Source organism: Onychostruthus taczanowskii, unplaced genomic scaffold, assembly GCF_017590055.1.
Source record: "Onychostruthus taczanowskii isolate IOZ18803 unplaced genomic scaffold, ASM1759005v1 scaffold10, whole genome shotgun sequence".
Taxonomy (NCBI): Eukaryota; Metazoa; Chordata; class Aves; order Passeriformes; family Passeridae; genus Onychostruthus; species Onychostruthus taczanowskii.
Window position 1 is genome coordinate 159,905 of NW_024496526.1, and position 18,646 is coordinate 178,550.

General features: G+C 44.3%; 1 protein-coding gene across 2 annotated transcripts; it reads right to left on the reverse strand.

Annotated features, from left to right (window-relative positions):
• Window positions 1-1,345: 1,345 nt before the first annotated feature.
• On the reverse strand, window positions 1,346-16,317 carry JPT2 (Jupiter microtubule associated homolog 2). 2 transcript variants are annotated; one of them, XR_005952822.1, is made up of 6 exons: window positions 16,193-16,317; window positions 10,237-10,385; window positions 9,651-9,793; window positions 7,359-7,404; window positions 6,375-6,610; window positions 1,346-1,486 (listed from the first exon to the last, which is right to left on the reverse strand). XR_005952822.1 is itself a non-coding variant. In XM_041406338.1 (5 exons), the coding sequence occupies exons 1-5, from the start codon at window positions 16,315-16,317 to the stop codon at window positions 6,426-6,428; spliced, it is 648 nt and encodes a 215-aa protein (XP_041262272.1). In that variant the 3' UTR covers window positions 4,244-6,425. The 2 variants fall into 2 exon arrangements, 1 of the variants encoding a protein (XP_041262272.1); XM_041406338.1 differs by lacking the exon at window positions 1,346-1,486 and having other exon boundaries at window positions 4,244-6,610.
• Window positions 16,318-18,646: the final 2,329 nt, after the last annotated feature.

Consider the following 18,646-nt stretch of genomic DNA (forward strand, 5'->3'; position numbering starts at 1 on the left):
CCTGTCCCAGTGTCTGACCCCTCGCAGGAAAAATGTACGTCCTTGTGTTCAGATGGAGTTCTGTGTGGTTTCCCTTGTGCTAATTCCCTCCTGTCCAGAGTAGAGTCTGGCCCCCTCATCCTTGTTTCCTCCCAGCAGGTACTTGAGCACACTGGTCAGGTCTTCCAGAACCTTCTTGAGCACCCCAGCTCTCTCAGCCCCATCTCCTGTGACAGACGCTCCAGTCCCTTTATCACTTTTGTGGCCCATCACTGCATTCTCTAAATCACATCTGTTTTGTACTAGGGAGGCCACAACTGCACACAGTGCTCCATGTAAGGCCTCATCAGTATTTTAACACACCTGGCAAATCAGACTCCTGCTAGACTGTGGCTTCAAAATATCCTTAGGCCTTCACTTGCTGCACGACTCTTCAGTGCTGAAATCTTGCACTTGCATTTTTTCAGAGGAAACATCCCCTGATGAATTTCCAGCTGTAATTATGAAAAACCACACGCAGCAGGGCTGTAAACTAATGTTGAAGCCTTGCAAACAGAAGAAAAAAAATGTGTTCAGAACCGATTTGTGTGTTAATACCCTGGCTTAAAAGCAGTGACTTCAGCCTGGCCTGCTGAAGCCATCACATTTCTTAGTTTATGCCATGTGATGCAGCAGCTAAACACAAAGGGGTTTGGTATTGTAACAAGTGCTGGGATAACCACTCAAAGTCCTGTACTTAGTCCTTCATGGAAGAAGCTCACTCAAAAGCCAGCCACTCCTGTTTGACATCCCACAACCTACCTCCAAATTATTAGAAAAGAAACATTACTCTTCTGTTTTGAAGAAGAGTTGTGACATACTTTCCTTAAAGTCTGCCAATGGTTAACAAGATTCTCATTGGTGTAGCACCAAAGCTCCACTGCCTGTTCTGCTGGGTGTCACTGGGAAGCATTCCTCTCCCTCTCTTGTGTTCACTGCCTGTATGGAGAACTTCTGTTGGCTAGAGAGGGTTTTACAGAAATCATCTAGCAAAGATGCTTGCACTTGCTTACAAAAGCCCTGTCACAGAATCTGAAGATGTGGGGACATCCTGGTGACCTCTGGGTCTCTTGCACAAAGACCATCTTCAAGGTGGGAGAACTCTACTGGAGCCTCTCACAGGCAGAGTTCTTCTGGACAGGCTGTTCCTGTCTTTCAGCTCAGATGGATAAAGCTCGAAGCTGACATAAGAGTAGGGAGGGAGATGATGACCCTTCCTTGAACAGTACCTGCTCACCTCTACTGGGCACATTGATTGCTTACTCTTACTCAGCTTTTTTCAGTAATGGTCCCCTGATGACCAGGAAGCTACCTGCAACTTTGCTTGTCTTCCCCATTTTTGCTGGACACCTGCAGCTGGGATACCAGAGCTCAGGTCTGAGCTTTCAAAAAGGAAATGGCATGGCTCTCATACTTTGATTGAGCTTGTCATGGAAATGAAAGGGTGGCATTCGCAGAGGTCAACATGCTGCAAGAAATGGAAGGAAACAATCAGGTGTTTGATTTTTTTTTTAACTTTTGTATGTTGCATTGATCATGATTATGGATAACTGAAACCCCCACCCCTTTCACTGTCCCCAGCCTTAGACAATCTGGGCCTTAACATTTAAGCTGCACATATTCTCTGGCAGAACATTCTTCTTGCCAAAGACACAGTGGGTTGAGACTCTTAAAATACAGACTGAAACCTGAAAGTGGACATTTATTCAGGCAGCTCACACTTGGACTTGTGTTGCCCTTCATGCCCAAGTGCATGCTCCCAGCAGCCAGGACGCTAAACATTGACACAGTAGAGCAACATTTATGTAAGTTTATGGGACAAGACAGTGCAGAAAAAGCCTCATCTTTATGATCTTCATGAAGAACCTGGCATAATGATAAGTTTCCATTACTTCAACAGGCCCCTGTGCTTCTGATACACCTGGACGCAAAGCAGTCTGTGGTTTTGTCTTAAGTGGCACATAGCACACACCCAAGCAGCAGCAGAGGAGTGGTCATGGAGAAGCCAAAGGCAGCCCAGCTACTATTTCAAATATCCGTATATGTAGGAGGGAGAAGGAAAGCAGTGGGTAAGAACTGGAAGGCAGCTGGACCTAGAGAGGCTGCTAAGTAAAGCAAATTCCTGCATTCTCGCTTGGCTATGGAGAGTATTTTGATCTGCTTGAGGAAGAGGTTGTCCTGCTAGCAATATAAGGAACTTGAAAGAAAGGGAAAGCCAATTCAAGATGAGACTGTCTTAATTCCCAGAAGCAAGGTAAAACTACAAAAATCATCAGGGCTACTAATTTAGCCCAATAATTTAAATCTCTTTCATTTAAATTGGTGAGCAGCCTATTCCTGCTCACCAACTACATTCAAAGGGAGGAGTGGTGACTGGGCATAGCCTAGGCAGCCAGCTTAGCCTGCTGGGAGGCTTCTAGGCATCAGTTTTTGGCCATCAATGAATTGTTACCCAGTCCACTCCTTGCACAGCTGATAACCAGTAATGACAGAAACAGCTTACATGTGACCAAATCTTCCCTGGCCAGGATGCTGTGATCTGTCTTTGCTCCTTAAGAAACAATGGAAAACTTCAGCCTCAATGACATTTAATCCATCACCTTTTTCAAAGGGAAGTGATACATGGTTTCAGCAGAGCTTCAAGCTGAAATTCAACAGGAGACACATCAGGGCCTTGGACAAATCGCTGGGTGGCCAGCTCCACCACACAATCACCCAGACAGCCAAGACACTTGGACATCCATACAGCAGTGTGATCATATTGTACATAAGCAACTCTGACAGCCTTCCAGGGAGCATACTACAGCAGTTACTCATTTAGTGCTTAAATAATTGTCTCCACACATCACTACTTTATGTATCTTCTCTCACTAGACAAGCCCCAAGAATGTACTTTGGATATTCCAAGTCTGATTAGCCTGTATAAATAATTAAAAAAACCTCACAGTAATGCTGCTTAAAACACCAACAGAGAGGACATTGATCTTCCTCACTGAGAGTGCAATGTAGGATGCGATGCAGTGATGCAGCAGAGGGACGGTATCAGACCGTGCTTGCTTAAAAGGTTTTGCACAGTAGCCAGCAGTCTTCAGAGGGCAACACATGCATGATCTGGGTTAACTGGCACACGTGGGGATCAGGAGTGATGACACACTGCAGCTGGGCAGCTCACTAGAGCCGTGAGGTCATGTACAGGACAGACATGGTGACATATTTAGGGACTAAGCAACACATATGCCTAGAACCACACGTGACTCATGAAAGCATGCAAGTTCTCCTTTAACCACTTCCTAAGCTAAGCTCGCTATGGACACCATAATTTTCCTTCCCAGACTGAAGCAGCAACTCCAATAACATTCTATCCCAAGTGCTGGTTTACAAACCAGCAGTTTTGGGGAAAGCCATGAGGTAACACACACAGTTGGAAACTGGAGCTGTACTGCAGTCTACTGTTGGCTGCAGCTCAAAGGAAAAAAAGTCCTTCATTGCTAATGTGCTGTCTATCAAGGACATTGCCACATTCCCACACTATGCAGATCCCACCCAAATTGTACATGCTTCAGAGGAGAGTTCTGAACTGTAAATGGCCAAACACAGAAGTTACTGTGGGAGTGAGAGCTGGCCAAGAGGCTCTGAGAGCATCACAGCCTGGAAGTTCAGGGATGAATGCCACAGACACAACATCCTGGCTGAGAGGTCACTGTGTCCAGCTCACCCAGACTTGCAATGTCAGTAGCTGGAGTTCCCTCCTCTGTCAACCAAGGCAGTCTGGCACATGAAAGGTGTCTTATGCATTCACTAGAAACACACAAGTGAGCATATGACTTCTCCACATAAAGAATATCCCTTGTTCAAGGGGAATTACTATCTTTTTCTACAAATCGCTTTAACTATTTAAACTATTTGAATATTTAATTCTATTTACAATATTGCTGAAGAACATAACAGAATCCCAGTGTGGTACAGAACATCCTGGAATGTTGCCCACAAAAAGGCAGTAAGCTGAGCTCTTGCTACTGTACTACCCCTCCCAGGGGTAAGAGGTGTCTGTCTCATGGGCAGCCTTGGGCAGGATGTCACAGCTCCTGAGCACAGTCCCATGTATGGAAGGCCTGAAAATACATGTGCTGTTTTTCCCATTTCAGACCATAAAATTCACCAGTGCATCTATGGTGAAATAGAATACTGACCAGTTTATAAAAGCAGCCATCTACAGCACACAATGAAGTAACAAAATACTTGTTTATTGGTAACTGCATCTTCTGTCATTTGATTTCCAACCCCCCTCTGTCCCAGAGAAATGTTCAGATCAATCTTGAAGAGCTGAAAACATTGTTTCAATTTCAAAGAAAGAAATGCAAGAAATTTAACACAGTTTAACCAATTTAAGGCCTAGTTAGAAGTTGCTCTTTAAAGGACAGGCACTGAAGCCAACGCACATTGGGTACTAAATAAAAGATGCCAAATGCTTGGTATTGCAGATAGCATCAGCTACAGCAGAGCCTGCAATGTAGGAAGCAGCCTCCTGTTGACTTTTCTATATGACAGCTTCCTGTCAAGTACTGGAACAAGAAACTGAAACGGATAATGCATCTGAGACTCAGCCAGAGGCTGGAGAGCACAGACCCAGGAAGAGGTGCTAAGAAATACATATTTAGAACTAACATAAATTCATTCCAGGGTTGCAGTTTGAACTACTGCCTTGTTTTCCTGCGGGGAAAATTAAACGGCAGCTCCAAACCAATATGAAAGGTACAAAGGCATTTGAATCCCTACTTTCCATGGCTGTTTCTATCCTAGCACTGCCCCATATGTTTCACCATTTGAAAAGGCAACTAAGTCTTAAAGCAGTCACCCACCGCTGCTGACACAAGGGAACTGTACGGCCTAGGAAGCATTACAATCACAGAAAGGTTTAGCACCTGGCCCAGCATCCTGTCTCAATGGCAGCAGTTCCCAGGGAATGCAGGCTAGAGCAGCAGTGGATATACACAATAAGGCCACTTGTTCTTTGGTGTACCTGAACAACGCCTGTTTTGATATGTCAGATTTAAAAGGTCAGTATTCAATATATTTAACAGTAAGCACCTAGAGCTAACATTCATGTATCAAAGCTCTGGATATGATCATAAACTCCATTCACAGAACAAACCGTCCCCCAAAAATAACTGTGCAAAACATGCACATCTTCCAAACTTGATTTATGATAGATTTTAGTAATACAAACCTTCTGTTTGTGCTGGCTTTTATTTTCCAACTAAGGTAATCTACAGCAAAATCAACTACAACTCTAGGTTGGGAAGAACTCACACAGTTTTCAAAATAAAAATCTGAGACAGTCAAATGCAGAGGTAAGGCTGATAAAAGATGGGAGAATTCACTAATAGACTCAGCACAGGCAAAACCAACAGGAAACTCACTGTGGTGGAGACAGGAGAACTGTCCTGGTTTCCACAGGGAGCCAAGTGAAAACCTGTGCTGAAGCTGAGCCCTTTCTACAGAGGCTGGGTCAGAGTGACCTGGCTGATATCTCAGTGTCCTCTCCATGGTAAACTTCCAAGTTGCCTCTGTTCAAAGAGTACCATAAAGCTATTGTCTGCACCCACGTTTTTACCAGAAAATATACAAGCACTCAACTAGAAGCACCAACATGAAACAGCAAGTTGGACTGCCACATGTGAAGAGCTAGTCACAGTAATCAGCAAATTACTGAAGGCATCCAAAAGACCTGAATACCTAGGCAGGGGAAGACCACAATCTTTACAAACATCTCATTGTTTATGAGTATATAAAAGAAACTTTCAACGTATTTTGTCCTTGTATCAGCAATCATGTGCTCCAAGCAAGAAAGGAGAAAAAGACGCAATGACTGAAGACACTCTTAACCATGGCAGCACTACTTGTTCCAGCAGAACACACTTATATTCACATGACTGCAAATCAGCTCATGCTGGAAGCTGTATCCCATTGCCTAGGGGAAAGGCCAGCCTACCTGCTGTACTCCAGAATCTTCAAGCGTGACCTTCAGGCCCCTTCCCATTCACCATGTTTGACACATTGACTGTATGGAAGCCTGATTCCACAAGAGCGTCCTGAGCCACAAGCTAGACTGTTAGGTTCTTACCTAACAGTCTGAGGAGCTCACCAATAAGTAGCACTAATTTTTCATAAAGTTACACTAATGTCTGGCTCTGCCACCCACCCAGGCAGGCCAGTACTCACATCTTCCACAAGGCACCCATTCCCTCCCCAGCCCTTCCTCCCCAAATCACCAGATTATCCTTCCTACGTACTCTAACATAACCCTCATCCATCTGCCTAAGAATCTATTCACAAGCAATAGTGTATAAACTGACCTCACCGCCACAGACAAGAGTTTCTCCATTAGTGACAGTGACATCATGACCCTAATAGAACGCAATGCTGGACTTCCCCCCTGGCGGATTGAGGACTTTGTTGTGCGAGCGTGGCCTTGGCCCTAGTCGGGGTTCGTGATTGTCCATCTTGGGCTCTGGCCCCTTGCATTGCTCCTCTTTGCCCAGAGCTTTCTTCTCGCCTCCATCTTCCAGGTGTGGTTTGATATTTTCTGCAGCTACATTAAAGAAAACATATTAGATCATCAGATCATTCACTACTCTGTAGTGCACAAAGTGCCTCATCTTCTGTCAGCTGCATTTTTTCCCACATCTCCCATTCCTAGCACACCAAGGCTTCTTATTACCTGTTCATTTTTTTCCTGAAGGAAACTTGTAGTAAGAAAAGAATTTCACTTTTCACAACAATTCCTCTCTTCCTTCAGCAATTTTTCCTAATCCTTCATATCCTTTCTAAGGATATAAAGACTGAGCAATACACCTTCAGAATTATTTTGGCAGTTGCAGGCAATTAAGAGATATAATGTACCAATCAATCTTTTCATACTGAGCTTGAAAGCAGGAATCCCATCATTCTTTAACAGCTGAGCAATAATAAATTTTGTCAGCCATTTATTATTCACAACTACAGAAGGCCAAAATTAGCCATTTGAAGGAGATGGCAAGAGAGGAAGTGGTTTTGCCATATACAGACTCCATACATATTTGTATACACACACACACACACAGAGTATCAAGCAAAGTCTAAACACACAGACACGGAGTATCACAATTCATGCCTGTGCTCTCCTCAATAGGAGGAAGAGAACCATTTCCTTGAGACAAGCAATTAGATTTCTGACTAAACTTTTCAGTCATATTATCCTAAAAACATGAGACAAGGCTAATGTTTAAGCAGAAGCATAGGAAACTTCCTCATAGCTTATCTTCTCAAAGAGAACAAAGAAAATAATTTCTCTTGCTGACCTTCTAGCTTCTTTGGTATTTCCTCTTCTTTTAAGACAATGTGATCCTGTAAAGAAATCAAAAACTAATCTTAGTGTATTATTGTTCTCAAACAGCAAGTCTGTCACAAAATCCTTCTGGAAATTTTACTTCATTTTTAAGTTTACATATCACTGATCAAATACAAGAAAGCTGTGTGCAATCCTTCATTCCTTCCACTTCTACAGACCCCGCAAGAGCACAAATCTTCTATGTTATGACAAGGTGCACATCTGGGACAATTCACTGAAACATGGATGAAGAGGCTACATTAGATCATCAAAATGGTAAGCACAGCAGTGCTGGGTTAACTGCCAGACTCAATTTTAGAGGCCTTCTCCAACCTTAAGGATTCATTGATTTTAAGATCAGGAATTACCATTCTTGTCAAGCACCTGCTATCATGCAGGAGAAGTTGGTACATACAACTATAATACCAGCAGCCCTTGAAGACCCTATTTGTATGCAGCAATTCTTGTCTTCACCAAGTATCCCAACAGTCAGGTAATAATAAAAACATTTTAAGACCATTTCCCCAACAATCTGAACTGACTGTTGGAAATACACAGCCACACTTCTCTGAAGTGTGTTTTCCCACCCATGAAACTCAATTTTCATGTCTTCTTTCCAGCTCTGTATCTCGCACAATTCCAATGCTCTAATTAATGACATGAGAATTTCCACAATGGTGTCCTCCATTTAGTCAGGATTTCAAGGAAATTGGAGTTACATTTCTTAAAAAGTAACTAAAAAGAAAGAGCAACCATCCCAATAAAGGGGTACAGAGAAGCAAAGCCCTCTCCTACACCAACAACACTACTCCTGTCAAAACCTAGCTCCCAATCTTATTTTTCCTCCCCATCTTTTCATATGGCCCCAGATACTATTCAGAACATGCATAAAAAGAAAGCACTCTACCAACACCTTAAATTTAAGGGGGAAAAGACAAAGGCAAGGAAGTTAAATTGGACTGATCCTTTCTTCCTAAGCTTCCAGGAATAACTAGACTGTTTTCAGCAGAATGACAATTTCTGTCCTGGTTCCAGCCAGTAGAGGGTTAATTTTTGCAGTAGCCAGGGAGGGCATGGCAGGGACCTGAAGCTTATTCTATACAACATCATGTGCAGGGTGTGGGGTGGGCAGTGGTGGCTGAACAGTTGGAATAGTGCTGTGTTCCATGTGGGGAGCCCTCGCGTGTGAACTGTTCATCCTTCTTGTATACTCCATTATTCATTTTGTTGCTGTTACTGTTCTTTTCTTATCTCATTGCTATTTCCAGTAAATTGTTCATACCTCAACGCATGATTTTACCTTTTACCTCCAATTTCTCCCCCAGCCACAGGGGAAAGGGGGAGAGGAGCATGTGTGGTGCATGTTTTGCAGCGTTTTCAGCGGGAACACTAAACTGGGGAATACCATTCCTAAACCACAGCAGTTTCGTAGAATGTTAAATTTCCATGCTATTTGACATGCCAGAAACATTATCACCATAACAGCTACTCACTACTTATTAGTAGTTACTTAGAGTAGGGCAGCACGTTGTAAATCTGCATATAGGACACTTAAATACAGTAACTGGTAATGAATCGTGCTTTTTCCAAACACAGATGTGGTCATAACTACAAACAATTATTACACATCCCAGCTTTAAGATAAAACTCAACTGTATAACCTATATGTAACAACTGTAATACTACACTAAGAGACACTGTTGTCTGTCTTGTACAAATCAAGTACCTGCTGGGCCTGACACCACTAATCCAAAGTTCACTTTTTCACTATTGATCACTGTAAGCCTAATCTTTTGAAGTGCTTTCAAGGTGACTGTAGATACATGTATTTAAGAGAGCTGAAGGGCACAGCCAGGTCTCACAAAGGTTTATGACTGTAGCTCACCAATTTCCCAAGTCTACATCAAGACCACATCTGCCAAACTGCAGAATAAGGAGAAATATCTCCTCCCTATCCAGTTTAAATGTCTCTTGGCTCTGTCAGAAGCTCCAGCTGTACCTCACTTATAAGAAAGATCAAAGGCTTTTCTCTTTTCTTTTTTTTTGAATGCACATCCACAGTCTAATTAATACTTTTACAACAAACTGCAGAGATCTGATACACCCAAAATAACAAGCTATCAAAGAGACTTTGGGAATAACTGTCTAACTCAAAGTCACTCCCTGCCATTCAGTTCTGTTCTTAGGGAGAGCACAGGCACAAGACAGAGCACAACAGGACCCTGGAGCCGCTGGCTTCTGACAGCAACAGAAGTACAAATACCTTGGGTTTGTTCGGGTGTGCTCGCACAATGCTAGGAGAGACAGGAGACCCAAAGATATCGCTTGTCTTCCCACCAGGTGGATTCAAGCGTGGACGAGGCTGAGCAGAACTAGAGTCCTCAAAAATGCCACTTTCTTTTCCTCCTGCAAGGCAGTTGTTAAGACTTTTTTTCTAGATCAGTTTTATCACACGATATTAAAAAAATAATATATACATATAATTCTACAACCTTGCCGCCTAGGGGCTTAGTTGTATTTGCCTAGTTGAAATCCTTTGTTACAATTCACCTGAAAGTCTCAAATTGAGCTAACTGCTGACAACTCTACAACAGAAGTGGTTTCCTTTCATCATTTCTTAGAATCTCAATTTGGAAAGAATTAAGTCTTGAATAATGTGCTAAAAAGTCTGTGAACATGCAAATCACTGAGATATTCATATATTCAGAAGTTTGAAGACATTTGTTGTTCAAACCTACTCAGTATATAAGAATGCAACATAAAAAGACGGATCCCAGTGTTCCAGTTTAGGAGCACAAAAAAGCTGCAATTCAGAGGCCAGTCATACAGAAAGAGGGGGCAGCTCTTACCTGGAGGGTTTGTTCTTTTTGGAATGCTCTGAGGTTTTTCTGATGCTCCAAAGATATTGGATGCCATCCGGTGTGGCCTGTTTGAAGAAGGCACTTCTTCTGTACTCCCAAAGAGATTACTAGAATCTCCCCCTGGGGGCTTCAATACCCTGTATCACAAAATAAGAAACAAGATACAAAAGTTCATTTAAAATTTATTGCATTCAATATACTTGATGTCCCCTTCCCATTCTCTCGTTGTACGTAACTATCCTGATTTTAATTTATTTTAGGTAATTCTACTATATCCATGAAGTATCTACTTTTCAAGAGCTGTTTTAATATTCTTAAGTTCAGCACAAATATTTCCAACCTCCTGGTCAGTCAACTTGATCATTAAGGTATCTATGATTACATGGAATGAGCCTAACACTGCCACCTACACAAATGGCTATGGTATCTGTGGTGTTCCAGAAACAACAGAGATTATGATGGTTAGGATTTTAAAAATAACTATTACAGAATCAGACTTCTTGTTAAACTGCACATACCAACTTTGAATCTGTGATACAATTCATACCCACTGGCTTTTAAATAAAGGCAGACATTTCATAACTACTAAAAATTTGCTAGTCTCAACCATCAATTATCATAATAGCTGCTGTAGTTTAGAATGGAGAGACAGAACACCAAAAAGTCAATTCTTTAGCAGTCAAGCTGCAAATCCATTAAAACTGAAGCTTTGCACCAGAGGATACTGAATGGATCTGCAGAAAAATTGGAGCTTACAGCAGAAATTATCTGACTTCTTGAAAACTTAACAGAAGTCATGCTTGTCCTTCTGTAGTAATTCCATAGTTAAAGTCTAGGTCTTGTTCAACAGACTACAGGTGCCGCCCCAAAAAGGAACCAAATGACTATCTGGGAGTACAATCACTGGAAATTAATTGGAAAATTAACAGAAAAAGCACAGGAAAGAGATTAATACCTAAATATGCCTGAAAGAAGTTCAGCAAAAAAAAGGGCCTGTGAGTGCTGGTTGACAGTGGCTGAACATGAGCTGGGTGTGCCCAGGTGGGCAAGAAGGTCAGTGACATCCTGGCCTGCACGAGGAGCAGGACAGTAACCTCTGCTGGGCACTGCTGAGGCACCTCAGATCGTGGGGGCAGTTTTGGGCCCCTCATGACAATAAAGACCTTAAGTGGCTGGAGCATATCCATAAAAGAGAATGGAGCTGGGGATGGCTCTGGAGCACAAGTCTGATGAGGAGCAGCTGAGGGAGCTGAGAGGGCTCAGCCTGGAGAAAAGGAGGCTCAGGGGGGACTTTCTGGCTCTGCACAACTCCCTGATGGGAGGCTGCAGCCGGGGTGGGGTTTGGGCTCTGCTCCCACAGAGTAAGGAACAGGACAAGAGGAAACAGCCTCCAGTTGTGCCTGAAGAGGGCATACTGGACATCAGGAGGAATTTCTTCACAGGAAGGGATGTTAAACATTGGAATGGGCTGCCCTGAGCAGTGGTAGAGTCACCATCCCTGGAGGTGTTCACAAAATGACTGAATGTGGCACTTAATGCTCTGGTCTAGCTGACAAGCAATCAAAGGTTGAACTCCATGATCTCAGAGGGCTTTTCCAACCTTAATGATTCTGGGATTCTGTATCAAAAATAATTTTTACAGTTACACCTACCAATTACCCACAGTCTTAGCAGCTGAGCAAAGGTAGCAGCTCAATTATACTACTTCTAATCTTAACCCTTGATCTGGAACCTAAAGGAACCCTTGCTTTTAAACCAAGAGACCAGTTATAAATTGCAAGATCTTGATCCCACTCTACCTGAACATAATTCAAATGTCAGTGAATTATTGCAACCCCTCCTCTCCCTAGCCCTGTGACAGCAGAATGGTCATCACAGATGAGCTACACCGAGTATAAAATGAGGTACCTCTTGGTGCCAAGATCTACTCCAGTTTAAATTTTAATTTCACAAAAGCAGAGATATTTGGCTGCTCTGTCAAATGATCTTTGTGTGCATTCAAATCTCAAGATGCAGAAGGCAGTTTTAGGCCTTTTGGGAAGGAGAAAAAGTTCCTCTTACAGTCTGGGAACAGTTTATATACACAGTACTAGCCTCAGAGGGACTGTCTTTGCTGGCCAATTTCAATATTTTAGTTCTTAGTACGATTGTGGATGTAATAAACACCTTCAGCTTAAGGAGTAACTAGAATTTCAGAAGACAGGACAACTCCTTGTCCAAAGCACAGGTTAGATCATGCAAAGCTTATTAATTTACAATTCAGTGTCCAACAGACTACAGATCCAACTAGCCTCTGTGCTCTCCACATATTTTAGAAGACTTAAATCCACAATTAAAGCAGACATTGTAGAGGTAAATTATGTATTTCAAACATTCACAATGGTCCAGAAACCATGAGGCAGTTTAAGTACATAAAATGGGGAGACAAAGAAAAGGGAACACTACAAAAAAGTAGTTTGGGAAGGGGTCTCTGTTAAAGTGGACTCTTCTCACATAATTTAAATGACTTTTTACTTTACCTATTCTTTTCAGCTATTTTTAAACTGCATTTAGTCTTTCTTGCATTCCAACTACACTAAGTATACCAGCAAAGAGACCGAAAGGAAGTAAAAAGCTGTTGATACAGCTGGAGTCTCTTACAGCCCAGATTCATCTAATTTACCACACTGTTTGCTTAACACATGCCTACAAGTATAGGAGGGAATAATAAAATAACTACATTCAGATTTTTTTTTTTAATTTAAGAAAAATAGCGAGTCGTAAGAATCAAATTACTTCTCATTCCTGCAATGGGTTTTAAGAGCTATTGCAGAAAGAAATTCTAGACAAAATCCATCATAAGATTTAAAATCTTGATAATTCAGTAAAGACACTTGATCAAAATAAATCCAACACTGATTAATCTTATACTGTCCTCTTTATTTTCAGATTATAGCCACACTATGAAAACCCTACTGTTGAACAGTTAACCAGAGGCATCACTGATCGTACTTACAAGGTGGAAATCAGCACAAGTACTTTTTCTGCCAGCATCACGAAAAACAATGTCTTGACTCTACACACACAATGTGGATTTACCATCTCAATTTGAACAACTTCAGAATGCTGGGAACCTTCCAAGCATTACATAAACATTCACATGGCAGTGACACCAGGGTAATAAAATTTGAACTAATACAAAGTCATATAACTAAGTCATTGACAGGAATTACCAAAAATAACCTTGAAGTACAGCAACAAATTCTGTCAGCCAATGCCAACAAGAGGACAGGGCTTTGCACTTGCTCCCTCCAACTAAATATGTAGGAGACTACAAAGCTATTTTCTTTCTGTGTAGCCTCTAGATCACTGCTGAGTACTGTACTACCACGTACTGTACTCAGTTCCAGAGCAGTGAGACATGCAGGCCCCCCACACCAATTTCACCTGTAAATCCTACCAAAGAAAAACAGCACACTAAACTCAGCCAAGCTGAGCTACTCCAACAGAGTACACAGAAATTTAACATATAATTTAACATATGCATAGTAACTTTAGTTTATACTTAATAGTAATTTTAGGTGACATCAGTATTATGCCAGTTTATACAGAGACATTTTTGTTTCTTGTAGCCAGCTATGTTGGGTCTTTATTCCTCTGGGAAGGTGTTGCTTTATTATTTCAAACCATGAAAAAACAATCCTTTGTCTTCTACAAAATCTAAATCTGCCTTTCTCTCCCTCCCCTCCAGCAGACCAGAAGTTTGTGAACTCCTCTAAAATTGCTAAATCAAGAGTCCTATTCTGCAAGTTTAAAAGCCCCCACTAATTGCTTTGTTCTCTTCTGGCAGATTTGAAGAATTTTAATTACTTTTCCTGGTCTTTTTTTATTATCCCCCACATTCTAAAACACTTGAATTTAAATGCCCTTTCCTCATTAAGCCTTTCACCCAACCTATGGAAGGCTTATTCATTACTTCAAGACACTCTCTACATAATTTTTTTTAATCCTGCCTGAAAGTTAAACACTAAGGTTTTACCAGTTTTCAGACTGTTCTAAGACAGAAAATCAGTGCTGCATTACACATAAGAAACTAGCAGAAAGCAGGTGCTGAGGTTTGGAACTGCAGGCTCTAAAACAAGACCAGAGGTCCTGGGGCGCTGCTGCTGTGGGATCAACAGAGACTCAGGGCTCATTAAACAGCTCACTCACATAGAAAAAGCAACTATGTTATGCAACCATGCTCTTGATCTGAAAGCCCCAAGATGCTCTGCAGTGGCCCCGATGGAACATGAGTATTACATTTCCAAGATGGTTAAATTTACCATTGTCAGCTCTTTGCAGTAGTTGTGAAACTGCTTATACACAGGACAAATCGAGTGTATGTTAATACAATGCGTCTTTGTAGTGCACAATAGCAGAATGATACAACTCTGTTCTGTTTTGCTTTCAGAAACTCTTAGACAAGGAGTACCATGTTTTATTTTGAAAAAGCAAAACTTGCTTAAAAATACAAAGTGTCATTGTTAAAGTTTAATAAAATAATAGGCAGTTAATTCAGCAAACTAGTTGCTGGCTCTATCACTGTACACATTTACAGGATCACTAGAAACACATTTCACTGGACAATTAAGTGAAAGCTTTCACTTAAAATCTTCTTAGCATAATTTATTTCTAACAGTAATACCCCTGTACTATGAAGTTCTCAAAATGCAAGCACTTGTTTATAATTTTCTAGGCAAGATTTTCACACTAGGAACACTTCTTTTCCCCACTTCCACAGCTGGTGGTGGTTGCTGCAGTGATTTGGAATTAGGCTCAGATTTAATTAGAGCAACTTCTCCATACCAAGAAGAACTACAAAAGAATTTGCATTCTTGCTAAACAAAGTTTTGTTCAGGGAATGAGCACAATAAGCTGCGTCTTATAAACCAGGTACTTTTGCCCTTGATGGCACAGGCCATGAGTCGATATAGTAAATGCCTCAGAGACCACAGTGCGAACCCGCTGAAGAAGTTCCTGCGGTGCTTCCACAGCCTCTGGTACACCCTCTGGTCCAGAGCTGAGTGGCTCCAGCCTGCTCTCGGGCACCACAACCACACCCCGACACGGCAACGGGGAGGAAGCTGTAAGCTCGCTGTTAACGAACACGTTGCAATGGTCTGCCCGGAAACCCAATTCACGCGTTAAACGTAGCTTCAAAATTACTATGAAAACAGAGATTATAACAAGGACAGAGAATCCTCAAAAGTATTCTAAAACCACGTTACAGCTTGGAGCGACCGGAATACGGGAAAACTTACAGCATTCTTAAACAATTTCGAAACCCTTCCTCCTTCCCCACGCGACAGCCTCGCAGACGGATTAATCACTGCACTCACGCCCTGCAGTACTCAGGGTAACTGCCCTCCTTCAAACAAAGCAATATACTTCAACTTCGTAGGGCGAAAACAAGCCGACATCTGCAGGCGTTTGTGCACAGAGAGTAGCTGGGGCCCCTCGCTCCCCGCGAGCAGAAACACGGCGGAAGAAGGTGCTCCCCAGCGCTGCGCCCTTCTCCCCGCATGGAGTCCCCGCAGGAGCTCTGGAGTCACCCGGGGCTCTCTGCGTGCGCCCCAAGCGTGGCCTCACCCGAGGCAGCACCGACGGGAGCGCAGTGCGGCCGCTCCCCGCCCAGCCCCCGGGGCGCAGGACAAGCAAACCGAGGGACGGCGAAGGCACCAGCCGCGCGCTGCCTTCTGCCCGGCGGTACGGGAGGCATGGGGCTCCGCTTCCGCCCGCCGCGGCGGAGAGGCCCTTCGAGGGAACGCGATCTCCTCAGCCAGAACACTACATCCCCGACCCACCCACCTCTCCCCCTCACGGCCCTCAGCTGGAGCCCGCACCTCCCGCGCCCGAACAAAGCCCCGCGAAGGACTCCGCGCCGCCGTACGACTCTTCCGCCGAGCGTCCCCCACCGCCCCACCTGGAGCTAGGCTTGGCCGGCTCGGCCTCAGCGCCCTGGAACATGGTGGCACTCAGCACCTCCGCTCCGCAGCCCCGCTCCAACAGCGCCGCGGGGAGTCCGGCTGCCCCGCCTTGCCCGGCCATTGGCCGATTTAGCTGCCCATCATGACGAGCAGCCTATCGAACACAGCTCCCTCGCTCGAGATCCCGCCTGCTCGGCCAGGCTCGCAGAGGGAGGGAAGCTTAAAACTACTCGCGTCGGCGCTCATCCTAGATGCCTTCCATTGGCTGTTCTGCCCGTCCGTCAGAAGAAACTGCACAGCCATTGGCTGGAGGAAGGGCGGGGCGAACAGCGGGAGGGCATTTAAAGCGACGGGGTGGGGTCGGTGAACGGGCTGTAGTAGCAGAGGGGTAGAGCCGAGCCGAGCCGAGCCGAGCCGAGCCGAGCCTTGCTCTTACAGTCGAGACCTTATGTGAGGGTTTCACCTCGAAATGGCGATGCAGCGCAGAAAACAGAAGGAAGATCATCGTATGGAATAACCTCAGGGAGGACTTCGTAATCTGCTGCCCTACACAGCGTTTCCGAGTGCGGCGATGACCGAGCAGAAGCCCCGAGCCCCAAGCCCCGCGCGCCCCCGGCAGCCCCTCAGGCCCGGCAGAGTTGCAGCCCGGGAGATTCGAGCGGCTCCAGGGAGCGCGGGCCACCCGAGCAAGAGAATAGGATATGGGGCAGGAAGGGCGATGCAGCGCAGGCAGTTTGCTCAGTTTTCTGGTCGTTACAGTTGCTGAGAGAACTCAAATGTATGATGCCCACTCAGCAGAGAACTGAGTCCCCTAAACTCACCAAGAAAGATGCGGTGTCTCAGACTGAAGTCCCAAAAAAACATGCAAAAATCACATGCAACCGCCCAGGCTACAGCTGATATGCCTGAGCCTGTCAGTGGATTGTATCAGTGATGGGCAGATGCATCAGATGAGACCAGGTAGATGACCTGCCCAGCCTGGTAGCAGAGCTACAAGACAAACTAGAAAGGCTGAGAAGTGTTAGAAAATCAGAGAGGGACATAGACTAGTGGGGCCATGCTCTGGCCTCCCTAAGACAGGAGCATCAACAGAAAGGAGATCCTCCATCAATCCTGCAGCAAAGAGCAGGTACTAGTTGTGAAGTGAGAAGCAAGTGGAGGGCAATCCATACTCAGGGAAGCAAACAAAATTCTTCTTTGCCTACCTCACTTTCCCCTCACAATACCCTCACAGGCAAACTCAAGAAAAGTGGGTTGGATGAGTGGACAGTGGGATGGATTGAGAGCTGCCTGAGTGGCAGATCCCAGAGGCTCGTGATCAGTAGCACAGAGTAATGTTGGAGACCTGTCACTAGTGGTGTCCCCCAGCATTCCCTGTTGTATATCTCAACAGTATTGAGATCCCAGCTCAGTGTTGTATATATCGTTCATCAATGATTGGATAAAAGAGCAGATGAGTCCTCAGCAAGTTCACTGCTGATACAAAGGAGTGGCTGATGCTTCAGAAGGTTGTGCAGCCCTTCAGATGGACCTCAACAGCTTGGGGAGGTAGGTAGAGAAGAACCTTCTGAAATTCAGCAAGGGGAAATGCAGGTCCTGCGCCTGTGGAGGAACAGCCCTGGTCACCAGTACAGGCTGGGAGCCAAGCCACTGGACAGCAGTGCTGCAGAGTAGGACCTGGGTGTCCTGGTGCACAGCTCTGTCCCTGACCAGCTGTGTGCCTTGGAGCCAAGAAGGGTCATATTGTCCAGGCCTTAGAAAGAGTATTGCCAGCAGGTCGAGGGAGATGATCCTGTCCCTCAACTCAGCCCTGGTAAAACCACATTTGGAGCATTGTGTACATACTTGGGCCCCACAGTACAAGAGAGACATGGAGCGCCTGGAGCAGTTCTATCAGAGGGCTACTAAGTTGGTCAAGGGTCTGGAGAATCTCTCTTTTGAGGAAAGGCTGAGGGAGCTGGACCTGTTGAACCTTGAGAAGAGATGGCTGAGATGGGACCTCATTAATGTGTATGAATATCTAAAATGTGGATATTGAGAGGATGGACCAGGCTCTTCTCTCCGGTGTCAGCTAGTAAAACTAGAGGCAAAGGCAGCAATTGATGCCCAGGAAGTTCCATGCAAACATGAGGAAGAACTTCTTCACTGTGCAGTGACTGAGCACTGAACAGGGTGCCCAGAGAGGGTGTGGAGTCTCCCTCATTGGAGATATTCATTTGGATATTCATTTGGATTCATTGGAGGTATTCATTTGTCCTCATTTGGACACAGCCCTATGCCATGTGTTCTGCGATGACCCTGCTTGAGCAGGGAAATGGGATCAGATGAGCTACTATGCGCCCTTCCAGCATGATCAGTCCCGTGATTGTTGTGTCAGGTCCCTATGCCCCATTTGGCCTTGTCAGTGTGGACAGGGGTTTGCCAGCACAGTGTCGAGCAGAGTCTGGCTG

Coding starts and splice junctions, on each gene's coding strand:
- JPT2 (XM_041406338.1), bottom strand. CDS start 16,317: ATGGCCGGGCAAGGCGGGGCAGCCGGACTCCCCGCGGCGCTGTTGGAG. Junction 10,386..16,192: donor CCGGCCAAGCCTAGCTCCAG/GTGGGGCGGTGG, acceptor TTTGTGATACAG/GGTATTGAAGCCCCCAGGGG. Junction 6,611..7,358: donor AATACCAAAGAAGCTAGAAG/GTCAGCAAGAGA, acceptor TCTTTAATGTAG/CTGCAGAAAATATCAAACCA.